Source organism: Pteropus alecto, unplaced genomic scaffold (assembly GCF_000325575.1).
Source record: "Pteropus alecto unplaced genomic scaffold, ASM32557v1 scaffold98, whole genome shotgun sequence".
Lineage (NCBI taxonomy): Eukaryota > Metazoa > Chordata > Mammalia > Chiroptera > Pteropodidae > Pteropus > Pteropus alecto.
In genome coordinates this window covers 20,232,571-20,260,188 of record NW_006443570.1, presented here as the reverse complement: position 1 = coordinate 20,260,188, position 27,618 = coordinate 20,232,571, and the positions used below count along the sequence as shown (strand labels likewise).

Genomic DNA, 27,618 nt, shown 5'->3' with positions numbered 1-27,618 from the left:
GAAAGATGCACACAAATAACTCCAAATAGCAGAAAAGAACACAAATAAGAAAAGCAAAATCTCTAACAGCTATGGAAATCAGAGAGGGCTTATAGAAGGGGTGCTCTTTTATTTGATACATATAAGAAGACAGATGAGAGTTTGATAAAACAGGAGGAAATGGAGAGGAGGGTAGAGGGCATTCTAGGCAGAGAGAATGGCAAGAGCCAAGGCACAGAAGTGTGTGTGCCAGGAACAAGTAGACGTGTTTGGCTAAAGCACAGGAGACCAGTGAGGGCTTAGGCTGGAAAGAGACTGGGTCCAAACTGGGTCAGTTGAGTATGAATACAAATGACCCAAATCTTGCCCATTTCCTATAATTTAGAGCAGCATTTCCCTCATGCACACTGGGAAAGGGAAGCTTAGAGAAATCTGGTGACTCGCAAGAACTTTATTGCTTTGTCAGAATTTTGGAAAGGTTTTTGGATTACCATACCTCCCAAAAGCACGGTATGATGACACTCACGAAGGGACAGAATTCCTGATATAAAAATAGGGACACTTCCTGTCTCAGTGTATGAACAAACAATGTATTGCCAGATTTTATTTTATTTGGGGGGGGGGGCGGCGATAAGAAGGCTCAAAAAAGGAGTACTTTTCCATTCATTCCAAGGTATGATAGGAATGAGTATACACTAAAGGGGGGATGCGGAAACAGGAGGGGGGCCAAATAACAAAAAGAATCGGTCAGTTTGTTTGAGAAACAAGCATGCTGAAGTATTTATTTGCAAAATTCCAGTTGCCATAGCAATTGGATGCTACTCTTTCCATTGTTCCTCCTTTTATCCTTTCCATTGTTCCTCCTTTTATCCTTTGCATGGCCTTTAAAGAAGTTGTTTCCTAGGCAGATGTAGTTCTTGACGTTTATCTTAACAAAGATTTTGGAACATTTCTTTCCACCTGCTATTTCTTTTCCCTTTTGCAGTCTAAATCCAGCTAGCTACTCATCTGGGAAGGACTGGCTGGTGCTGGCCATTTCGAGACTAGGATCTTAGACTCAAAGGAGTATTACCAAGCCAGGTCCAAGTGGAAATGCCTAACTGCTGCCTTCTGTAGCATCTTAGCTTAAAAATAAGTGATAAGTATAGGGATTAAGTAAAATATATAATGGCTTAAAAAAATTGTGGGTGACAATATAGTCAAAATTCTCTGAAACTCAAGGTGAGAATTAGCCCTTAATTGGAAGGAACAATACTGATTATTAATGTCACACTAGTTTATCCCACTGGATCCTCACAACAATCCTATAAGCCAATCATATATAATATTTACTGAGCACTTACTTTGTGCCAGACACTTTTTAGACACTGTGCTATCTCATCTAAGCTCTCACAAGAACCTTTGATGCAGATAATTATCCTTATTTTAAAATTGAGAAAAGAACATTGATCTAACAATTATTGAACATGTACTATGTGCCAAGGCACTGTGCTAGGCTCTTGACCTGCATTTTCCCATGGTAAACTTCTGAAGTAGGTCTGGAGATTAAAAAAGTTAAACAGCTTGCCCAAGTCTACATAGCTAAGAAGAGGAAGCAAGATTTAAAACAAAACTTTATTCCAAAGCTCATGAGCTTAAGCACTCCAAAAACAGAAATGGAAATTTAGAAAGATGAAGAGACTAGCCTAAGTTTACACAGCCACCAAGTTGAAGACTGATATCTGAATTCAGATCTGTCTGATTTCAGAACTGAAATGTTAACATTTCACAGTAAGAAAAATAATGGAAAATAATTAGTTCTCTCATTTGAAGCTAATTCTGAAAGCAGAGCAATCTAACTGGGTTTCACTTCACTGTACTCTTTAAATATAATTCTCTCAGAAGTTAATTTGTAAATCACTAGCCAGACTTTTTCGTATCTGGCCACTAAACTGTGAACTTATGGAGCAAACAGTTCCTATTCTAAAGGTGTTTACCACCTATTTAGGGAGCCTAGATGTTTAAAAATGAGAGAAGCAAGGGAGAAAGGGAGGGAGGCAGACAGACAGATAGGAAGGGAAGAGGGAAGTGAATGAATAAAAATAATAGTATACGAGGTGAGCTAGATGAAGTATTTACTTTTATCTCCAATTTCTGGGGCTAGAGGAGATGGACTTTTACTATCTCCATTTTGTAGGTGAGACCAAGATGGATTTTGTTACTAATTGGTGAATGTTCAAACTCAGTGCTTTTCAAACTTAAATGTGCAGATGAATCACCTGTGGGATCCTATTAAATGCAGATTCTGTTTCAGTAGGTCTAGGACTGAGATTCTGTATTTCTGTCATGGTCCCAGAAGGTGCTGATGCAACTTGTTGTGGATCACACCTTGAATAGCAAGGCTCTAGCTTAAGTGGTGTGATTTATTTTAATTTAAAAATTATGGACATAAATATTTAGAAGAAAAAACCTAATTCATATTAAATTATAAGTATTTACATTTCTCTTACTATTTAAAGATGAAATAGTAATGCTTCCTTCAAACATAATCTCCACTAGCTTGTCATAGAATCCAACATTTTTCACTCTTACAATTCTCCTTTAAGTTAAAATATCCTTATGTGAAAGTTTTACTCGGAGGTAAATATATAGGCCTGCCTGCTTACCTGACTGCTTCCTTGCTTGCCTTCCTGCCCTCCCAAATCCCTCTCTTTCTGAACAATTCAGTCTAAAATCTATTAGGTGAGCAAGGTGGGTGTCTACAAGGAAGAGGGTTGAAGGGCAGTGTCAATTGGGTGCAGGTTGTTGAAGTACAAGTGGGGTGAAGTATAAGAGTGTTTGCTTGGGGAGGGGGCATCATGGATACAGGCAATTAATCACTTTGGAGAATATGGGAAAATTGATTCAATAAGTAAATACTGAGGATATTTCACTGTGGGAATCACAAACAGGGAAAGAAAGAAAACTAGACTGGCCCTTAAGAATTAGACTTATCAGTGTGAACTCATAGTTTAAAATATATAGAGATAGAAATAAGAAGAAATATAGATATGTACACATACATATATATACACAATACGTATATATACAATATTATATATTGTATACAACATATATGTGTGTGTGTATATGTGTGTGTATATATATATATATATATATCCTTTAGCTTGTGAGTAACACACAAGTGACCATATCTTAGTTTCTAAATAGTACTCTGTTAGAAGATATCAGGATATCAGAATATGCTAGGAGAAATAGCATATTCCAATTCTGGGATATGGAAAGTACAAAACAAGCTTAGAACATCTTTTTAAATTAAATTTATTGGGGTGACCTTGGTTAATAACATTATATAAATTTCAGGTGTACATCTTTATAATACAACATCTGTATACATCATTGCATACTCACCATCCAAATCTAATCTCCTTCCATCACCATATATTTGACCCCCTTTAACCTCTTTGTCCTCCACCTACACTTCTTCCCCTCTTAGAACATTTTATTGTGCCAAAAAAATAAAACAATACTCAAAGAATGATGGGAGAATGTCAAAAAGACATAGAAGGCAACTCAAAGGGGCTAAATCTGAAACAATTAGAGCATCAAAATAAGTAATGATAGTAATGGATTATATAAAATAGAAGTCTATGAGTCCACATTGATATAAATAAATAAATGAATAAACAAATGGGAAGTCTAGAAAGTTTTCTTTGCACTTGAATGCCAACCAGTGAATGTAGAAAGAATACTGGAACTAGAAAATCACCATTTGGAAACCATTGCAGTCATAGTTAATTCAGCCAAGAAACATTGTGGATACTAAAATTAGTGGGCATAAATTTAATGAGGAACACAATATTAACATAGTCTCAAATACCCTCCCACAAAATATTTAATTACAAAGTGAAAAACAGTGGAGAAACCTGGCAAATACCACATTAATCAAGTAATCAAATTTATTACCACTAACTAGTAATGGGACAAATTTAAATTGTGTACCTCTTGATAGAGTGCAATAAGAAAAATGTAGCATTGCTTCTGTGATAATTCTACCCCAAAATGCAATACCGGAATCTAATCTTTAGGAAACATCAGACAAATCCTGATGAGGAATAGTCTACACCACCATTGACCTGTAGTCTTCAGAAATGTATGGTATTGAAAGTCAAGAAAAGATCGAGGAACTACTCTGTACCAGATTGAAGATCGCAACTAAATGCAGTATATGATCTTGGATTGAATTCTATAGCTACAAAGGACATTATTGGGACAGCAGTTGAAACTTGAAAAGATTCTGAGTATTAGGTGATAGTCATGTATCAGTTTTGATTGTTGTATTGTGGTTATATAGGAAAATATCCATGTTTGTAAGAATTAACTTTTAAAGTCTTTGTGGATAATGGGGCATCACATTGGCAACTTTCACCCAGATGGACTGGCGTAGAGGAGTTATTTGTATTATTCTTGCCCAAAAAAAAAAAAGGAAATTTATGATGTTGAAAAAATGACTAGAACTCCATTAGGAATCAATGACATCTATGATCTGTACAGGATATTAATATCCGTGCAGTATATTTTCTGACTCTGGCCTACGGGCATGACGACATTAAGTAATCATTATTTAGCAGTGTATTGGACTCAGTATGTTGTCTACTTAACTGTTGCTCCTTGCTCCCATACTTTCTTGCTAACAGAACCACAATTTTGTTGAGATATAGGTATCTGGGTCCTTCCTATCTCTAGGAGGTGAACTTTTATTGATCTAAGCCAATCATGATTTAGGCATGGGCATGTAATATAATTCTAGCTAATAATTCATGAAAGTAGGTCTGCTGGGGTGAGGGGGGGAGGAACTTTTGGGGAAATTTTTTTCCTCACTACTCTGACATTCACAGAATGAAACAGTTATTCTCGATGTCTTCATGTCTATAGCAGTCCCCCCTTATTTGCAGTTTCACTTTCCTCAGTTTCAGTTACCTGCCATTAATCATGGTTCGAAAATATTCAATGGAAAATTCAGAAATAAACAATTCATAAATTTTAAATTGAGCGCCCTTCTGAGTAGTGAGATGAAATCACATACCATCTTGCTCCATCCTACCTGGGATGTGAATTATATCTTTGCCTAGTGTGTCTGCGCTGTATATGCTACCTGCCCATTAGTCATTTACTAGCTTGTCATGGCTTGATGATCCAGGATCACCTGAAGCAGATGATCCTCCTTCTGGGTATTATCAGGTCAATAGTAGCCTAATGGTATGTCACAATGTCTACATCGTTCACCTCATCTCACCACGCAGGCATTGTATGATCTCACATTGACACAAGGAGGGTCAATATAGTACAATAACAGATTTTGAGAAAGTGAGAGAGACAGCATTCATGTAACTTTTATTATAGTATTGTTTTAATTGTTCCATTTTATTAATTATTATTAATCTCTTACTGTGCTTAATTTATAAATTAAACTTTATCATATGTATGTATGTATGTACAGAAAAAAGTCAGTGTATATGGTTTGGTACTGTCCTCAGTTTCAGATATCCACTGGGGGTCTTGGAACATATCTCATGCAGATAAGGGAAAACTACTGTACATGTGATGTTCTGGAACTGCAGCAGCCATCTTGCAACCATGAGACAAACCCGAAGACAAAAACCAACACACTGAAGTTAATAGAGCAGAAAAATAGAAAAACAACACTATATCCTTGACAATTAACCAACCTAGTAACCCCCCTATCTCCTGCCCATTATATAAGATAAATTTTCCTTATTTAAATAATTTGAGCTAGAGTTTTCTGTTACTTGAAAAGAAATTTTTAGTCCACAGATTTTCTTAGCTAGATCTAGTTCCCCTAAGAAAAATATTCTGCCTAGATAAACTAACATTCACCCTGTTTCCACGAACTTGGATAGAGTTTGAGCTAATGGAAGAAGACAGTGAGCTGGACACTTATTTAGCTCACACATGAAGCTTGACATGAGGTTTCTAGTAACTTAATATTGTTGTGCTGGCTTGAATATAAGCCTTTAACATGACACTTCTCATGATTTGGACTATTTTGTTTGGTAGATTACAAAAAATTCCTCAAAGATTTATATGATACAGTTCATTCTTTAGCATAATACCAATGATATATACTATTGTTTACTTTTTCTCATCCCTTTATGCAGTAGCAAAATTTAAGAGTCATAAATAAAAATTTTGTGAAATCTTTGGTAACTGCATAATAGATTCTCACTGAATAAGCACACCCCTTCCTTACCCTGCCTCCTCAGCCATATACTATAAGTGCTTAAAAAGACTTAGTATTTCTACCTTATTTTTAATAATCTTCACTTGTTTTATTATATTTTTCCCAATGTTCGACTTATGTGCTTTTGTTATTCTTTTGGTTATGTGCCCATTTTTGGATTTGGAATAATATGGTGGTTAAAAGCTTGAGACTTGGGTTTTCTTTTTTGCTGTGTGATTTTTTTTTTTCTGTGTGATTTTTAAATGTTACATAACTTCTCTGGGCTTCAATTTTCTAATCAATCAAATGGGGATTCAGATAGCACCTACCTCATAGGGTAATTGTGATAACTGAGTGAGAAAATAAATAGAAAGTTCCTTGTATAGCACCCAAGACATCATTTGATAACTTTTATTAAATAATAGGAATGTAATATTAAAGTATCACCTATGTATTATCTTATGTAACTTTCTGTAGAATTTTACTATTATAATTTGTTAAACTAGTTCCCATTTAATAAACTTCAGGAAATAGTAGTGGTTAAGGGTATTTAACTTTGGAGTTGAGCGGAACTGTGTTTGAATCCCATCTCTACCACTTTTCATCAGAATGACCTTGAGGAAGTGACTTAACCCCTCTAGTCTTCAATATCTTCATCTAAATAATGAAAATCATAAACCTACAGTTGATCTTCATTATTTACGGGTTCTGTAGTAGTGAATTTGCCTCTTTGCTAAAATTTCTTTGTAATCTTCAAATTGATACTCACCATGATGTTGTGCATATTTATGGACATGTGCAGAGCAGCAAAAGATTTGAGTTGCCCAGCTTGCACGTTCCCAGCTGAAGTTGAACAAAACAATGCTTTGCCTTCTTGTTTCAGCTCTCATACTGTAAAACAAGTGTCCTTTTTATAGTCTATTTAGTGCCATGTTTTTTGCAATTTTGTGCTTTCTGTTGGCGACTTCACTATTTAAAATAGCTCCCAAGCATATTGTCAAACTGCTGTCCACTGTTCCTAAGTGCAAGAAGGCTGCTATTATAGTACTGTTGACCATGAGTTCAATGTTAAGGAATCAACAATACATATTACATATGGTGTCTTTAAACAGAAACACATAAAACAAAGTTATGTATTGATCAGCTGATGAAAATATTATGACAAGAAACTTGCAAGAAGCTAACTCTGTATTTCCCTGAGGAACAAAGGTTTGTTTTTCACTAATTCAGTGTTCAGGGCTACGTATGGAATATAACCACTGTAAATAATGAAACTTCACTATATCTTATAAGGTTGTTATAGCAGAGCTTAACTGAACTATTGTGTGCCAGTGGTCAGCATTGTGCCTGGCACATGGGGGTTAGGCCAGTGCAGAGTGGAGTAGGGGTGCAATTCTACATATATTCTTATGAGTTTGATTCTGACACTTATTTAAGTACCACATGGTTCAAAGCAGAGGTATATTTGACTGAAAACCATGAAAATCTAGAAACCGCACAACGAAATTCTCAGGTTAAGCCTCTGGATTCCCCTTGAAAAAGCTTCAAATAGACCATTTTCTTGCAAATAACAGTTTACTTTCACAAAAATAGATGACCTAGCTCATGATCAGAATTAGCTTTCTGGAATTGGATGACAATTGCAAATGAATGATCCAGTTCTCTCTTTCATGAACTGATGAGTAGCTCCTATTTTTCCTCAGAATGGGTACTTTCATAGTAAAAATGCCATCTTTTGTTGATTATTACAGTACACATATGCTTATGAAACATCATAGAATGGGCAAGTGTTTTACAGATGAAATATAACAAATTTTCACAAAAGGTTCTAAAAGGAAACCTCTAATTCTCATTTCAAAGATGCTGACACAAGGCCCAGGAACAAAGTTAAATAGTTAAGTAATAAACCTGAGTAAGACCTGTCTGCTACCACCTGTGCATTGTATCATTGAATTGTTCTCTGTTCTTACTAGGATGAGGAACAGTGGAGCCTAGACATACTTTTCCATTAGAGATTGTACTCGTCTTCCTTCAATTATCCCAAGGCTCCAAGCTTTTTTTCTACCTTATGGCCTTTGCATATGTCATTTCTCTTCCTGGAATACTCTTACACATCCCTTCTCTAACTCCTACTCATCTTTTGGGTCCTAGCTAAAATGTCACTCAGAGAGGTCATGTCTGACCACTCCCTTCTCCTACCCTAAAACATCCTCTCCTTCAATTCTCTTTCATAACATTCTGTACTTTCCTCCATAGCACTCATCACAATTTGCAATTATTTATCTATTCGTGTACATATTTGTCTGTCTTCTTCATTAGGCTCTCAGCCCTATGCAAGCAGGGACCTCATCTGTTTTATCCTCTACTGTAAATCCAGTGCCTAGCACAGTGCTGCATACATAATAGGCTCTTAAATAAATATTAATTTAAAAATAAACAAATGAATGAAATGTTTATCACGCACCACTCTGGTGAAAAGATAGCTTGGGGTGAAAACAGATATTACTAACAATATTTTAATGATTGATGTTTGTTTTCATCATCCTTTACTCCCCCCCCCACCTCTACCCTCACCAACAAGTAGCATTTTTCTAGTACATCTAATCTCCTAGTACCAGATCTGGTCTCTATAAATTTGGAGACTGGTTTTTGGAACAGATACATCTACCAGTACTGATTCAATTAGTAGGATTTTAGTCTTAAAATTTCTTGCCGAAAGAAAGTTTGATTTCATATCATTTTGGAATAACTCCAGGCATTCACCATTCAATGTGAATGATTCAATATTATTCTGGAATAACTCCAAGGCATTCATCATTCAGAGGAAAGGACTTTTGTTTTGTTTTGCTAGAACTGAACTTAAGCTTTATCAAAGACACTGCTGCATTTATAGATAATTTTGTGCATTTTAGGTATCTAAGAATGGGTATTGCTTTTGGATGATTATAATATATTCTTTCTACTTGTCTTATTATCCTACAAACTTTTTACTATATATTTTAATTAATAACTTTTTTCCTAATTGTAAAAGCAACTATATTCTTTGTAGAATTTTTGGAAAATGCAGAAAAGCATGAAGGAGAAACAAAAAGTATAAAGAAACAAACAAAAATCACTCAAAATTCCACCACCTGGAGATAATCATTGTTAACATTGTGTTATAATTTTTCTTGGCCCTGTTTCTGTGTGTATATCTTCACAGGCACACACACTCACATGTAATACATATAATGTGTATATTTGTATGTATACACAATATATGTACACAAAAACATAATTTATACATATAATATATAAAATATATGCTTATAATAAATATAAATAATATACACATATATAGTAGTTATTATTTAAGAGGTATGTAAGATACCTTAATTTTCTTTTTGTATATTCTGTTTTTTGTAATCTTCTCAATAGTTTTGTGAAAAAATATTATTGTTCTCATTTTACAGACGAGTAAATGAGGTTCAGAGTAAATTTGTTTGCCTAAGGTCATTAGTAAATGATAGATCTGAGATACAAACCTAGATCCAATTCTAAAGTCTATAATCTCAACTATTATGCTACAGGACTGCCTGTACATTTCCATGTCTTAAATCAAATTGGAACTACCATAGAAGTAATTTTTATTATATTTTCTATAGCAGTTCATTTTGTTTACTAACCTAATTTTAATGGTTTTATGATATATCTCAAGATTATTAAAATAATACATGAATGAATGAAATATCGTCATCACACACTACTCTGGTAAAGGATAGACTGGGTAGATGCTCTGAAGTTTGACTCTTTCTGTCATCTTATTTTCTTAATCTTTTTTTCACATTCTGCATGATTTTCTCTTTTTCTTTTTATGTATTTTCTTTATATGTATTCTTTGCTTTTCAAGTCCCATTTAATGCTTTGGAAGTTATACATACTGTTTTCATTCTAAAAGTGCTTACTTTCAAATTAAAGAAAAACATCTCATTTTCAATATTACAATGAAATAATAGCTCTTGATTTCTCCTATGCAAGATAGGATATTTAGCACACTTTTATTTCCACTTATTCTTTACTTCCCACTCCCTACCCGTCCCAGCCTGGTTTTTGTCCATGTAATCTGGCCTTTTCAACCTTGATTATTCCTCTTGGAAAAAGTAATTTCTTTTCTTACATTATGTATTTTCTTTTAGGAGAATTATTTTTAGATATTTAAATAAGCTTTTTTTTTTAAATGCATAAGTCTTTTTATGCCATGACTTTCTTCTTTATTCTTGAGCAATTTCTTCTTTCAGAACAGATAACCTGGGTGGTGTCATTTTTGCCCCCTTTATATCTCAGTACTTATTTCTGAGCCCTTCACAATTGCCTGACAACTTGGCTGAGTATAGAATTCTTAAATTACAAACATCCTCAGAATTCTGTAGGATATACTTTATCGACTTGTATTTACAGAATTGTATAATTCTGAGGCCAGCTTGAGTTTAGTTCCTTCGGAGATAATCTGAGTTTGTTCTTGTTTTGTTTGTTACTTTTCCCTGATTGGATTCTTGAAGGCTTTTTTTCCTTATCCTTGAAACATTGAAATACGCCACCTGGCTAATCTAGATGTTGGTTTCTTTTCATTCATTTTGCCAGCACGTTTAAGTCTGAGGAGATTTAATTATTGCTTCTATTCCTACCTTGTTTCCCCCTTCTGAGATTCCTACTATATTCAATCAATTTATTCAACAAATATTTATTGAGCAACTACTCTGTGATGGGTACTATTTTAGATATTGGGGATATATCATTAAGGAACAGAAATGCTTACATTTTTGTTGATTGGATCTTCTGAATCAACTCTACATATCACCTACTTTTGTTCTGATTTTTCGAGGGGACCTCACCTTTTGAGCTGCAGCATCTTTCATTAGTCCTATGAGTTTTCTTTCTTTTTCCTTCTTTCCTTTTTCTTTCTCTCTTTCTCTCTTTCTCCCTTTCTCCCTTTCTCCCTTTCTTCCTTCCTTTCTTTCTTTCTTTTTGAGGTAAAAAGTTGTTTATTTGTATTTAGTTCTTTTAACTCATCTCAATTTCTTAATATTTTTCAGGAATTTCTGATGATAAAATATACTGAAGGTAGAAATAGTAATGCGGCCAGGTCACTTCTCAGGGCACAGAGATGCTGCTGTTTCCACACATGGCAGATGAGGACCAGATATTCTGAGCTCAGCCATGGCTTATGGCATGACAGTCCCTCAAATGAGAGGTCATATGCACCTGCTGCTCCTGGGTGTCAAACTCCTATGTGCAGCCTTCCCAGTGGCAATTTGTCTCATAGATGACTTTAGGCTCTTGCTTGCTTTTATCTTTATCCCCTTCCTCTTTCATCACGGTGGTTCCTTCTGGCTGTTACTGCTGATCCTGAGGCTCAGGGCTGAGGAGGTTCTCATTGGGTTTGATCTTGGAATGCTTGTTGTGCATCAGGTTGCCAGTGCTGCTTTCCACAGACTCACTCATGGGCCTGTTCTGCTATGAGGACTTAGAAGGGCAAGAGCTGACCTGGATGAGGTTCAGAACCATAGGGATCCCAAGAATAGGCCTCTGTGTTGGAAAAGTTGGGGCAGGATGGATGAGTGGAAGGCTATGTCCAAAGACCAAGCCTAAGCTCTGTTGTCAGCTTAAGATTTGTTGATGCATATGGAGAGACTTGGGTGCAGAAGGGTAGATGAAACTCAAAGCAGGGCTGATTGCACTCACAGATAAGCAACCACAGGAGCCACTTGCTGAAGAGCTGCTGTGGGAATTATTGAGAATTGTGACCAAACAGTTGGGAGACATCCTTATCATGGTCTGAAGGTCAAGGCTATGATAGGACAATGGTGATAGGAACAGTGTATGTTTTTGGCTTGACCTGGCTGACAGCCTGGGGCTGGGGAATCTGGTGCTATCCATGGCATGAAGATATTCCATGTGGATGGCCCCAGCGCCGGTGGTGGCAGCTGAGGGAATGATGTTTGCATAGGGGCTGCGTTGGCCAACTAACAGAGCCATCTGATGATAGTATTCTGCTGGACTGACTCCAGCGTGGGGCGCATCTGTGGGGCTCAGCCCCTGGGCTGCGGAGATCATGTTGAGGTACAAGCTGCTATGCAGAAACCGGATGTAGTCCATGTAAGGATTGATGTAGGGATATGGAAGGCTGAAGGGGGACTCAGAAGCTACAGTGGGGTTCTAGTGGGGGTAGATCCTAATGAAGGGCAGGCCTGAATATGTTGCACTACTGGATAAGGCGGAAGGCACATGTAATGAAGGAATCGGAGATGGATTATAATGGTAACGCCCCTTATGATGTCTTGCATAGATTGGCGCAGGAGGATGGAATGCAAGAATAAGGTGAAGAGGGCAGTAGTGAGGCTCCATGTAACCATTCCTGGGGTCCATGGCAAACACAGCCCCAGGGTATGGGACAGAGGGCTCAGCCAGGTGGTGCAGGGACCCATGGACTTCTTCCTTCTTGATCAGTGAGGCCCTCTCATCACTGGATGTTGAAGGCTCCTCACTGATCTTGCTGAGCCCCTGGACACTCTGTGGCTGCATAGTGACCATATTTCTTCTCTCTGATAGGTATCAGCGGCAAGCTGATCGAGAAGGGAAAGTTTGATGGTGAGACGCCAAGTTGGAAGAATGCACAAGAGGCAGTAATGAGAATGAAACGGAAGGCACCAACTTTATGTGGGGAGTGCAGTTCTATTGGGGGGAATGCAGTATTCTGCATACTTCTGCTCCCCTTTCTCGTGCTCCCCCTCTGCTCTCCAGGAGACTGCATGGCTCCACACATAGCAGAGTACAATAGTGTCATTCAGCCACATGTGCATGATATAACAAGTTGAAGTATGTTTATATATTTTAGGCGCCCTACTACACTAATGTAACATTCCAAATCCTATTCCTAGTCGGGACCCTGGATCACAGCCAGACCTTGGAGAGAGACCCTCGCCTTGGACCAGCCAGATCTTGGACCAGCTGGGCCCGACACCCACATTCCACCCCTACTGGGTCACAGCGCAGGATCTGGCCTGGAGGGCGCTACCTTGGGCCCACAATCCACTTGCCATTTCTGGAGTGGCTTAGCCCCGTATGGCATCATCCCTAGGATTCTCTTCACCTGCCATTTCTCTGGGTGCTGCTCAGCACACCAGGGGCACTGTGACACAGCAACTTGTACTTGTGCCTGCATCAACGATAGCCCCCATCATTTCACTACCTGTTTCATGGTACGAGCTATCTGTACCTCAGGCATCCTCCGGGAAGGGAGTATGACCCTCTACATAGGGACTTGGTATGTCTCCCATCTCAGGAGGCTCCACCGGGAGCTCTGCTTCGAACTGGACTCGTCCCAATAGGGGTTGCAGTTGACCGGACAGGGGGCTCACAGAAAACTGTGTCTGCTGCTCCAGGCAAGCCTCCCATTTCGTCAGCATAGATAGGGGTCTGAGCAATTCCCGTACCAGGAGTCTTCCTTTAAGACTGCAGCTACCCCTCCACGGGTTATGGGATTATGGCCAATGATGGCCTCACTGGCCAACAGGGCTGCATATATGGCAGCCAGTTGCTTCTCTATCAGAGACTACACTTCCATGCTTATCAGAGAATACCGCGCTTCTGTGCTTTTCAGAGAATACCACACTTCTGTGCTTTTCCACATTTGGGACCAGAAGCTTATCTGTACCTTCCAGGACCCATGCTTCTGCCACAAGCCCCATCCAAACTCTGCATCATCCACCTGCACCATAAGCAGGAACGGGAGGGCTGGATCTCTATAACACGTAGAGTTTGGGCTTGTGCTACAGCTTGCTTTGTAGCCTTAAAGGTTTCTTCTATCTCGGGGGTCCAATTTCACTGGGCACCCCATCGCACTAGATGGTGCAGGGGTCAAAACCCCAGCAGTCCCAAATAAGTTTGGACCTGCTTCACAGTCTCAGGTCAGGGATATGCCTGTATCTTATCAATCACTGCCTCTCGCATAACTTTTGTCTTACCTGACCAAACAAATCCCAAGAATTTAACAGAGAACCCAGGTCCCGGGACCTTGTCCTTGTTAACTGCCCAACCCCAGTTGGCGAGAGCTTCTTGCAGGTTGGTCGCTGCTGCTTCTAGTTCTGTAAGAGAATCAGAGGTTAGTATTATATCATCAATGTAAGGATACAAGTGCACTGCAGGCGGTCGTTTCCACGTGGCTAAATTTTGAGCCATGAGACTATGGCACAGGGTAGGGCTAGAGAAAAAGGCATTTGCCAAGTCTACCACATAATGGTATTGTCTAAGTTCATGTGACAACTGGCCCATGATGTACCTAACGTTCAGCACAGCAGCATGCAGGGACGGTGTAACTTTATTCAGCTCCCAATAGTCAATTGTTATGCTCCAGGAGCCAACTGGGTGCCCCAGCCAAATCCCTAATCAGGGAGATAATCAGCCAGCCACACCTCACAGGTTGTACCTTTCCCAGAAATAGGAGTGAATTGGTCAGGACGCAGCTGATTCCACAGCACCAGTAGCACTTCATTAGGTTGCCGCTCAATCTTTCTTGCAGCAACTCCTGCCTCAAGATCAAACCACATTTGCCTATGGCTCACTCTCACAGCCTAACAGGCTGGGCGATACTCTACTCCTGCTTTTCGGCCATTCCTCTGTCTGTGCACTGGCTGGTCTGGGAGTGCAGCAGGCAGTAGGGTGCACACTTGGGTGGAACGCTCCTTGAGTTTCATTTTCATATCCCCCAACCTAGCTATAGCGGACGTCACCTCGTGGATACACCTATCCACATAAGGGGCCAGCAGTGCTGCCATTGTGCCAAAAGTACCGGCCGGGTCAGAAGTCAAAATCAAGTCCTTTATATAGGTTGTAAATTCTATGCTCTTCATTGGGGCTTGTATACTGGGTGCGAAACATCATTTGTCACATGCCCATTTCCCTAATTATCTGGACCAGATCTAAGTATGTGGTCCATTTGCTCACTGTCTCTGGCAGCTCCCCCAGGTCAGCTCACATTGTCTGTGAAGCGGACATGAGCCAGTTAAACAAGAAGTTATTGCCTGCACCCCCCCCCCCTACACGCCACATTCTGGAGGCTCTGCCTGAGGGACAATATCACTGTTATGGAGGCTAGCTGAGCCATCCCTTTCGGAGATAATTCAATCTCTTCTGCCCCATCATCCCACAGTCGAAGCAGCCACTCCGGAACTGTTTCTCTGGTTCTCTGCGGTACCTGTTTCGTCAGGTTCCGGAGTTCCGCGGGGGTATATTGGATCAAGGTGGTTTGCTTTTTAACCTGGGAGGCACCGCCAGCTTGCCCCTGGCCCCAGGCCAACGGCTGTTCCACTTCAACCTGCTGCCGTATTGCTGGCCGCACCTGCCGTGGTACAGCCGGTCGGGCTCCCAGACTGGGTCGATGGCAGCAACCTGTCAGGACCCTGCAGCATACATTCCACTGCCACCAGCCGCTTTTCCAGTGCTTCTTCCTGGCGCTGTAGCTGCTGTACCCGCAGTGCCTGATCCTGAACCTCCAGGCTGGCCTGCCACAGCACTACCGGAAACATCCAGGCCACCGGACCCTCTGCCTCCTGGTGAGCGGTCAGGACATTTGGCTCCAACATCTCCAGGGCTTTCCGGATGTTCTCTGGGCACGGCTTCACTGCGTCTCAATCCTCCGGGGGCATCCACGTGGCCAGATATGCGGCCACGGAATACCACTAGGAGGCTGGGGGCCACATGTCCTCCACCTGGGTTTCCTCCACCCAGGGACATCCGGAGTGCTGGGAGTCATACTCATCTCATCCTGCTGGCTACGCCAAGTGTTAGCGCCAAGTTGATGAAGAAGGGAAGGTTTGATGGTGAGATACCCAATTGGAAGAATGCACAAGAGGCAGACATGAGAATGAAATGGCAGGCCCAACTTTATGGTGCAGGATGCAGTTCTATTGGGGGAAGTACAGTCTGCTGCACAGGGCACATGGTATTGCGTGCAGTTCTTCTGCTCCCCTTTTTGTGCTCCCTTTCTGCTCTCCAGGGGACCATATGGTTCCACAATAGGTCTGTCCAGGACTTTAATTCTCATTGGAAGTGGTGCTGGAGGCCATGGCTTTCTTGCTGACATCTGTTTGAGTGAAGCATTTCACTACAGAATTCTCAACTTTTTTCTTCTCAGTGGTCATAGAACTGTGGGACTGGGCCTCCATGATGCATTCTCCTTACTTCAACTCTCTGCTACCAGGAACACCCGTCCACTACCAGGAACACCTGCCCACTGCCAGCACTGCCTGGGAGCTCAGGGTGCACTTGTATTGACTTGCTGAGCGTCTTGACTGAATGAGTTTTCTTTTTTTGCTCATCTTAACATAGAGGAGAGTCTATGTGTGTCCAGTTTTGATTAATACTTATTTAGAAATTGCAGTGGGTTCTATTAGAGATTGAAATGGGTGTGTGTGTATATCCTGACTATCTCTCCATCTTCCTTCACCTAGCCTTCAACTCTGAGTAAGGAGATGCTCGTGGCATTCCATCAGGGTGATAACGTATTTCACAGAAATGGAATCTTGAACTGGCCCTTCCTTCTAATTGAGCCCTTCTACATTCTAACTAGCAAAAATACCTCAAAGTTTGTGTATATGAAAGTTTTTGCCTCTATATTTATTCCTTTAATCTTTTCTATATGAATTTAGAATGAGGTGATTTAGAAGCCTGTCCTTACAAAGCCATTTTATTTAAAAAACACACAAATTTTTTCTCTATGTTAAAAGGATTAGAAAAATGCTCAAGACTTATATTTACTTTTGAAATTTTTCATAAAGGATCACAAACCCCTTGGGAAGCTGCACCGTCTATTAAGAGTCAAGAGAATGGAGGCTAATTATGACATGTAATTTCACTGTGGCTTTGAACAAACTATTTGGACTTCAGGTTCTCTAATCTCAGATCGTCTTACGTCATAGCGTGACAGGGAAGGCACCAGGAAAAAAAGTATGGAAGCTCTTTGAACTGTTCAAAGATAGACACTAAGGAAATTTGAGGACTTTTTGTTATTGTTTGAATGCTATTATAGCTTTGAGCACTTTCAAGCTAACCCAGTGTGTCTGCTTGAAGGATAGCAAATGAGGCCTGGTTGCTAGAAAGCCCGAATATGCAAAGCAGTTCTGAAGTGTAGCAGAGAAGGGACACAGCTTTGAACACTGTCATGTGGCATAAGATCCAAGAGTGGTAATGTGAACTCACTTTTCTGTTAGGTCAAATTATTATGTCAGGCTTATCTGAAATTAGTTGACCTCTCCTCTTCATGGAAATGAAGGCCTTTGGGGTGGGTGAGTCAGCCTTAGTAAACAACTTTTCTGGCCAGCATAGGCAGCAGATGTTGTCTATCTTTGTGAGATGTTTTGAAAATGTGCAAAAAGAAATATCCATATGCTTATCTCAGAAGTTTAAATATCTTGTTACCCCAGGAAAACTCTCCATGTTCCACTCCTTTGTATCATTATCTGTCCTGTATTTTATAATTCAATTTATTTATGAAATTCCTAAAAGATTTAGGAATTTTCCCTAATCATGGGGAAAAAATATTGTCTTCACTATGATCTATGACACTGCAGCTGTTTCTACACTATAGAGATAAATGGATCTCTATGTCATTAGTCTCAGATAAGTGACTCTTTAAAGTAATGGACATGAAATGGAGGAATAAGAATTTCTCCCTTCGGTGCAATGTTATGCAAATGTATCACACTTGTAATGTAAAGCAAAACAGAATAGGGCACCTTGATTTGTTCTACAACTGATTAATCACCTGCTAGGTGCCAGATACTGCATTAGGAGCTAGGTATATATCAGTAAACAAGACATAGTTCTTGCCCTCATGCAGCTTCAAATCTAGTGGGGAAGACTAATCAAATATATTAATTGGTATAAGGGGTAGTTGTGCTACTAAAAGAAATACTGAAGGAAATTAAGAGGAGCATGTATGTGGTTTAGAGAGAAAATTGATAACTTATCTTTGGAACTTGTTAAGTTTAGGATACTGACTAAATTCTTGTCATTTCTACTGTGGTGCCTGGGCAGAATGTGTAAGTCCCCCTTCATCATGTTAACCCCATATTTATATTTTATTTTATGAATCAGTCCTATGATATTTCTAAATTTTCAGAATAAAAAATTCCTACTCATGCCTGAGTAAGAGTATGGAATAAGAAAAAATTCTACTAAGATCTATGTCGCTGCAGCTGTTTCTGAATTATGGAGATAAATGGTTCTCCATGTCACCAGTCTTAGAAAATAAGTGGCTATTATTTCTTTTTAGTAAAGAACATGAGATGAAGAAAAAAGAATTTGTCCAATGTTGAGCAAATGCACTTTACTGATAGCACACAAGCCGAGGAGAATACAACTATACTACACATATATTGAACATCTACCATGTGGCAGGCACTATGCTAGGCTCTGAGGATAACTGAAAGAATAAGAGACAAGACATGGAGCTTACAGACTAATAAGGAGATGGAAAAAAAATTAACCTATGAATAAAATAACTGCAAAGTGTGGCAAGTGCAATGAAAGAAACAAACAAATACAGGAAATAAGTTCGGGTGACACATTGAGTCTTAGATAGGGAATTTAGGGAAATCTTCCTTTAGTAGGTGACATTTATTTAAGCTGATTTCTTATGGATGAGGAGTCAGTCAGACCAAGATTAGGGGGTATGGTTGGCCATTGATGAACCATCAAATTGTCTTACGTAGTTTTCGGCCCTGAAAAGTTAAAGTAAACTGAATAGCTCATGTTGGAATATTCAGTAGTAGTAGGTGTTGGGAGTGGTCTGCCCCCAAGGGGACTATTTTGTCATTGGCACTGTTTAAAATTGCCCACACATGGTGATAATAAAAAGTAGACTGACATTTAGTCAGTTTTACTATTATTTTAAATTCTTTACAGACAATGTCCCCGTTGTGGGCTAAATGGTGACCCCCCAAAAGATATGTCCACATCCTAATTCCTGGAATCTGTGAATATAACTTATATGCTAAAAGAATAAACATTACCTTATGTGAAAAGTTGATTAAAAATTTTGAGAATGTATATCAGATTATTTTTAAGTAAGCTGAATGCAGATATTAGTCTGAGTAATTAAGTTACTCAGTTCTTAAGGTATGTATTTTAATAGATTTACCTCTGTAGAATTTGATGCTGTATTGAAAAAAATGTTTCTTACATCTGAGTTTGCTTATACCCAAGTAACTTCACCTAAGTTAAGTTACCTGCCTGACCCATGTAGGCATTTTATAGTGCTGTTTCTATTGTACAAGGGCCTCCAAGCAGCTCGGGTGGGCCCTGTTAAGACTGGACTACAGTCCTGACCCTGGTCACAAGTTTAGGTTCAGATGCTGACCAGCATTAGGGGCACTGAATTGCACTAACCAAACTCGCAAGTCTGGCAAATGACAAAATTCAAGTGTTTAAAAATATTTACTAATTTAATAAATGACGAGGAACTTATGTGTGCTGATTAGTATACTTTCCTTATAGACAAGTCACTTATAATGGGAGATTATATTCAGAATATAGATATTTGATAACATCAGAGGAATAAGTTCGATGAATGTCTTAATACTAAGCAGGCTGAGATGACCTTTAATGATCCCTTCAACAAGAGTATAATATTCATACCCTCCTGTGAGTCCTTTTCCTTGTGTGTAGGTTAGACTCACATCTAATGAATAGAAGAACAGCAAAAGTGATGAGATGTTGCTTCTGAGATTAGGTTACAAAAGGACTGTGGCTTCATCTCCAGTGCTCCCTCTTGTTTTGTTGCTCACTCTGAGAGAAGACAATTGCTATGTTGTGGGCTGCCCTATCGAAAGGCCTCTGGACAACAGCCAGTGAGAAACTGATGTTCTTGATCCAACACCTCACAAGAAACTGAATCCTTCCAAGAACCACATGAATGAGCTTGGAAATAGATGTCTCCAGCAATCTCATGAGACACCTTGAGGCAGAGGCACCCAGATATGCAGCACCTGGATTCTTGACACTCAGAAACTGTGAGATAATAAATGTTTTAAGGCATGAAGTTTTAGAGTAAATTGTTATACAGTGATAAATAACACAATACCAGTCATATAACTTTTGACATACTGTACTAATTTAAAAACAATAAAAGAATAGGGTGGGAAATAAAATTAATATGTTGTAGTTTTCATAGTTACACTATTTTCTTATAGCTTCTTAGGCATTCTAATTACTCTGACTAGATTCTCTATTAGTGGTTAATTTCATCTAGTTTATCTTGAGTCTTACTAGTTCAGTTCTCAGGAAGTGACCTTTTATTCAACTTCTGGATACATTTAACTATGAACATCAACAAACTGTATATACATATTGACAACTAAATATTTATTGATTCATTTATACATAAATTCTTTTTGTCTACTGGAGACTCAAAAATAAATCCAAAATAGCATATTAATTTCGTTGGTTTTTTGGGGGGATTAATGTTCACAGGAGTCGAATGCTGAATTGATTCACTTTTTAAAAAGCGATAAGGTTTAAAGTCCAACATTTAGAGAAAATAGAGAAGCAAAAATGAATAAAGTGAATATCAACATTGAACTTGCTACTCAGAGAGGACTGCTATTGAGACAGAATGTACTACTGATTTTAGTTGACAGCATTTGCCTATCGCATTTTAACATTACAAATAAGACTTTTTATGTCACCATTAAAAATCTGAATTTTAAACAAATTCTTGGACTGGTCGCTTTTCCAGAACTACTACCTTCACCATGAAGCTCTATGAATTTTCCCGATTCAAACTTAGGCTTCTTCAGCATTTTTTTTTCTTCCTAATAAAGACATCATGGAAGGAGAATCTGAGATCTTGCTCCCTTGCATATGTTCTCAGTTTTGGCTCAAATAAACTCTTATTTAAAAAAAAAAAAAAAGATGTTATGGAGTGGATAGACTGGCAAGCCTTTTCTGTCTTTTTTAATCAATTTAGTTAGTTGTAATCAATTTATTGACTACTTTTTTGAAGTCATTTGTGTGCACCTCTTGGGTCATGATTTCCATCATCTTCTTCCAGATTTGGTGAACCTGTCAGTGCTTAGTGTAATAGATTTTCTGAATCTGAATTTTTTTTTTTTAATAAAACTAACAGAATAGATAAAGCAAATAATCACTAGCCTTGACATCAATATGATATTTTCGATCATGGTCTGTCATTGGAACACATTTCGTTATGGGTAAGATCTATGCCGTGAAAGTTAGGCAGTTTTTGCCCTGAACATCCTCAGTAATTAACTTGAATTTCCTAAATGCAACTTCATTCTGAAGATCAACAAGGTTCACTTCAAAAAGACAGCCCTAGAGGCCAACGGATAAAATTTGATTCCTTGAGTTCTAGTGACTAGTGTTTTTCCAACATTTCTTACATTAATCATAGCTGGTACTTTCATATCATACCAAACTTTCACAGAAAATGAAGTGACCACTTTCTTCTTGGCAGCTTTTTTGTTGTCTTTCATAAGGCACTTGTACTTGCAGATCACTGTGGTGCTGCTCAGAGAGCCAAAAGGCTATTTGCCAATTTTTTTTTAATTGAGAAATAACTCTTTTCTTGGTTAAGTCGATAATTGATTTCTCTAAAACTCAGTTTCCTTAATGAAATATCATGTCTGAAAGTTTAGCTTTATTATCTAATATTTAGTAATTTAGCACCATTAATATTTAATATTTAGTACCACTTACTGTTATAAACACTATACTCAACAACTTTATATACATTATCTTATTTAAACTTCACTACACCTTGTGAATTAGGCACTAATATTACTTCCATTTTTCAGATGAGTAAACTAAGGCTTTGAGAGGTTAATGATTTGTCCAAACAAGGTGACAAAGCTAAGCAGTTTCTGAATAGAAGTTCCATTCCAGTTCTGTCTGATGACAAAACTTATACCACTCTACTATAGTTTCTCCCTCAAACTTTTTCCCATATCACTTTTCATAAGAGTAAAATGTCATTTTTGAAACTTTGATATTTAGAAAAATCCTCATACTCTAGTTATTAAAAGACTAACCTAATTTACCCATACCTCTGTTCAATTCCTTTGAAAGTTTTTTGAAGTTAGTGTTTCTAGGCAAAAATACTATGATCTAAAAGAAATATACATGAATAAAATTCTTTCCCCACTGAAATAAAACTGTAGATATTACCAGTGATTTGCCTCATTTTGAAATTAGAATAATAATCAGAGAGACAATTTCCATTTATATAAAACTACACAATAGTCTATGGCCATGCCACTCTGAAAGTGCTCAATCTCATCTGATCTTGGAAGCTAAGCAGGGTCCTGCCTGGTTAGTACTTGGATGGTAGACCACCTACAAATGCCAGGTGCTGTAGGAGTTAAAAAAGAAAAAAAATTAAAATAAATAAATAAATAAATAAAATAAAACTATATAATACTGTTTCTGATAATAATTTCTATAAAGTTATAGCTAATTGTTACAGTTGAAAAACTGTATACAAAAGCTAAATTTCCCGCTATTATATAGTTTTATTATAATGAAATAAAAGAGTAATCTGGGAAGAAAAGGCAGCAATATGATCATGGAATTTTGCCCATTCTCCATATTTTAGAGAGGAGAAAACTGAGGTCTAAATAGTTAAATATTTCTGTATCTCTTAACTCATCATAGTACACAAGTATAAGATTAAAAGTATGTGAAAAGTGATTTTCACTTGATAATTAATACAGTCTTGCAAATATATTTAACCAAGTTCTAAAACTGTATCAATAAGAGAAATAGATTTTAAAAATCCCAAGTAACAAAAAGCTTAATATGTGGTACACAAAAAGTGCCTAATATTTGTGAATGAACAAATGAATAAAAAGATTTCATTGCTTTTATTTTTCAAGTTCCCTCATGATCCTTGAATTCACATTTTATATCCAATCATAATGTATACATAATGTATAATTTACTTTGCTTTTTGCACTTGAGTTATACTGTCAACAATTTTTCATGTTGTTATAATATATGACCATAACCTTTTAAAGTACATATTGAAGTTACAACACTTCTGAGTCAGATTCCCAAATGACTATTAACAGGGGTAAATCCAGGTTTTGGAGGGCCCTCATTAAGGAAAAAATTACAAAAATATGTTACTTTAAAAAATGTACACCATAATGAAAAAATATCTAAGTCTTCCAAAAGACCATTTCTAGGGTCCCTCCTGAGCCCGGGAGGGACCTGTGCACTGTGGGCCCAGAAACTTCATTACTTTCACAGAACATCTGCTTCTGTTGATAATCAAACATCATTATGGTATAGCTTAAATTTTTTTAGAGGTTTACTAGAATTTTAGAAAAGTATATCACCCTTCGATAGTGTTAGAAATTCTTTCTATCCAGCTGACCTGGAATCTTTTTCAGGTCCCACTATCAACTTGGTGGCTTTTAAATTATAAGCAATCCTCTTAATTTCTTCAGGCCTCAAATTCTTCATCTGTTGAATGAGCTTAATATCTATTTTAAAGAATTACAATACAGCTCCTGACAAACAGTAAATGCTCAATAAATATTAGTTATTATGATTATAGCAATAGTTAAAACATTAATCTACTATATATGGGAACCACCTATCTCTCCATTACAACTTTCCACACTGACTGTAGATAAAATACGGTGTAAAATGAATTTCAAAGGGTTGTGCATATTCAATTTTTATTATTTTAATTTTTAAAAATATTATTATGAAAATAGCTACATAGTAGAACATTTGGAAAATAGAGAAAAGAAAAAAAAGCACCCACAACTGAAAGAAAAGATATACATTCTACTGCTGTATTTCCATACTTATTTAAAAATTCATATTTTTACAAGGTTATGATAAAATAGCATTTTTTCTTACATTATATCATAAGCCTTTCTCCACACTACTACATAATATTAATGAAACATTCATAATAACTAGAGCATCTGAGAGCAAAGCTTAGTTTCCTAAACTTCATACAACTATACGTGAAGAAACTAAGGCAGGCTGAGGTGTGATAATCAGAAACTCAGAGTGAGTGCTTTTGATTTGCCTGAAACCAGAATGTAGAAAATGTAGAGACGTTAGAACTCAGGAATTCTTGCCTTCCAACTAAATGTATAAATCAGCAAAAGAATATAAAGCATTATCAATATAAACTTAATGCTATATACACTTTTATTTCTTCTTTAAGAGGTGGACAGTAGTGGAAGACCATTCAATGGCAAAGACTTATTTGCCACAATGTATTATTATTGGGGTTTTAGTTCTCAAAACTGGGTAAACATACTCTACCTCAAGAGACTTTTCTTTAAAATTTAGCAAGGCAATACAAATCCTCAACATATAGAACAGGCCACAGTCTGGTCATGGTTGTCTGGATTCAGTGACATTTGCTGTTGGAAATAGGTTCTTACCTTTCAATTATGCTATTGTGTTGACATTCAATGATTTCCGAACACAAACACTTCCTTTTAAGCTGCTTTGTTCTTTTAGCGTTGTCCTGCTGGAGAAATTCAAACTACATTTTAAAAATTATAAACTATAACATATATTGAGTAAATAATTTATGTATATTCTGAATGAATGGATTAAAAAAATATAGTCTATACATACAATGGAATATTATTCAGCCTTAAACAGGAAGGAAATTCTAATACATAAAACAACACGGATGAACCTGGAAGACATTATTTTAAGTGAAATAAGCCAGACACAAAAAGACAAATATTGTATTATTCTACTTGTATGAGTTATCAAAGAAATCGAAAATACAATAGTTTACACCAGAGGACCAGAGGGAGGAGGGTAAGGAGTTATTGTTTAATGGGCACAGAGTTTCAGTTTGGGATGATGAGAAACTTCCACAGATGAACAGTGGTGATGGTTGCATAATATGAATGCACCTGATGCTACTGAACTGTATACTTAAAAGTGGTTAAAATGGTAAATTTCATGCATTTTTTGTAAAGAAAATTCCCCCAATATACCATGCACTAAAAAAAGTGTATTATGCATGTATATTTTTTTTTTCTTTTTATTATATATACGTATATACATAAAATCGTCACCTAGGTCAAAAAACGTTATCAGAAGGTACCCCTGTGCCCCTCCCTATCACAACCCTTTTCTTCCACAGTAACCACTATCCTGGCTCTAACATTTGCTTTTAAAAATCTAGCTGTGATGTGATAATGCAGGAAAAGTTAAATCAACACTACAAAATGCACCAGAGTATTTCTTTAAATTCCGATATTTTCCATAAATGCAAAAAAAAAAAAAATTAACGCAGTAACTTCTAAAGTGCTCTTTTCCTTCTTTCGCTGTTGAAACTCTTCATATTCGAAAACCTATCTCAGTTCCACAGTTGACCTCACCTGCAGTGAAAAACAAGAAAAAAACTAATTCTGTGTAGATTTTAGATTTTGATTCCTCCCGCTCTCCACTGCCTCCAACTACAAAGAAACAATGATTTAAACCCTTTGTGTCCTTTTAGAAAATTACACAGATACCCCATTGTGGAACCCTATAATCCCTTCGTGGAAAGGAAGAGATTAGCATATGAATACAAAGCAAAATGAATCCCGAATACAAAATGATCTACTGATTTGTGAAGCTCTTGTATTCTTAAAAATGTATTTATTTCCTCTTTTTGTATTGTCCCTTTAGTGGTCGGTTAAGGGAATTGAGCTTCCCCTCTGGTTACCCGGAAAAGGATTTAAAGAAAAAAAAGCCAACAGATTCTAGGAGGTGCAAAACCAACAGATGGCTCCCAAAGCCAGTGGAATCACCCGTGGAATCTGCTACATTCGACATGAGCTTGCTTGCTGGCGAGAAGTGTAGAAAGTGCTGTTCGCAGACTGCGAGGTGAAGGAGATAAAGCGACAGAACAGAGAGCCATAGTGCTGACGTTGAAGGCCCGGCCCTGTGAGGTTGCACAGGGTAAGTGGCGTTGGCCAGGAGGCTGTGGCGAAGGGGAAGGAAAGAAGATTTGGGCTGGGGGCGGGGCGTGCGGTGCAGCGAGCTTCCTGATTGCTGCAGTGTCGCTGCCAATCTCGCAGAATCGCTGGGTTAACCAGTGCGCTGGCGAGACGCGCTCAGATATACTGAGTGAGCCTGAAGAAGCAGTCTCAGATCCTGACGGTGCAGCAGCCCGCAGCCTCAGCCAGGGAGTCCCAGCCGCTTTCAATGGAGGAGAAGCCCGGCCAGCCACAGCCTCAGCACCATCACAGCCACCACCATCCGCACCATCATCCCCAGCAGCAGCAGCAGCAGCAGCCGCCGCACCACCACCACCATTATTATTACTACAACCACAGCCACAACCACCATCACCACCACCATCACCAGCAGCCTCACCAATACCTGCAGCATGGAGCCGAGGGCAGCCCCAAGGCCCAGCCAAAGCCGCTGAAACATGAGCAGAAACACGCCCTCCAGCAGCACCAGGAAACGCCGAAGAAGAAAACAGGTCTGGGAGGGAGGACGAGTGGGGGAAGGGATGGGGGTGGGGCTGGATCTGGAAAGCGCGGACCGGGTCGGGGTGCTTGCGTGTGTGCGCGCGTGTGTGTGTTTTGTGTGTGTCCTGTGGGTGCGGGGAAGCCCCCTTTCATTCTCTCAAAGCTCGGGCTGGGCCGCGGGGTTTGCAGCGCCCTCTCCTTCCCCTCAGCATGGGAGAGGCCCAACCAGGCCAGTGTGACCTTCCCGGCCCCTGCTCGGGCTGAACGGAGACCCAGGGGGTCGACCTTGGAAGTCTAGTCTTATTCGTATCCCGTTTACCTTCCTACGGCCCTGGAGGAACCTTTATTTGGGGGCCCTGAGTTGGGGTGAACCTAGCCTCCCCAAACCCTTCGGGGTGTAACTCAGTAAGGCCTAGGGAATCCCGACTCTGGTGGTGTCGCGAGACCCTTTTGCAAGCAGTGTGGAGAGGATAGGTGGGCAGAGTAGAGGAAGTGTCCTCCCTCACCCGCCACCCTAAGCCCACCTGTGGCCTTGGGGTTCCCCGTCTGGGGGGGGTGGTTGGTACCCTTGTCTCTCGTGTCATTTCCACCCTTAGACGCCCTTTTGGGCACCGGACCCCTCAGTTTGGCCCTGCGGTTCCTCCCGAGGCCGGCGCCCCGGGCCCGCTCCCCCCAGAGCCGGCGCGGCTGGAATGTTCTCTCCTCCTCGCGGGGCCGCTTCCTGTCCGCCATGTTGGAAGCCGATTCCTGTCACCGACTCCGGCCCACTGAGGAGCGAAGGGGGAAGGGTGTCGAGGGGCACCCAGCGCTTCGGAGCCGGGTGGCTTGGGATCCCTACTGGCGGTCTCCTTGCCCGCCCCCCCTCACTGCGGGGGCGCTGCCGGCCCGCGGCCTCCCCTCCCCCCGTCGCCG

General features: G+C 39.1%; 1 protein-coding gene and 2 pseudogenes across 1 annotated transcript in view; 2 read left to right on the top strand and 1 right to left on the bottom strand.

Annotated features, from left to right (window-relative positions):
- Nucleotides 1-11,389: 11,389 nt before the first annotated feature.
- On the bottom strand, nucleotides 11,390-15,970 carry LOC102880720 (annotated as a pseudogene).
- A 6,524-nt stretch (nucleotides 15,971-22,494) lies between these two features.
- On the top strand, nucleotides 22,495-22,613 carry LOC112473389 (annotated as a pseudogene).
- A 3,721-nt stretch (nucleotides 22,614-26,334) lies between these two features.
- The window catches only part of NUFIP2 (NUFIP2, FMR1 interacting protein 2), a 28,188-nt gene continuing 26,904 nt past the window's right edge, over nucleotides 26,335-27,618 (top strand). Inside the window, exon 1 of the mRNA XM_006925027.3 lies at nucleotides 26,335-26,717. Coding sequence (XP_006925089.1) covers nucleotides 26,435-26,717 — 283 coding nt within the window. The 5' untranslated portion in view covers nucleotides 26,335-26,434. The remainder of the gene's footprint in view (nucleotides 26,718-27,618) is intronic.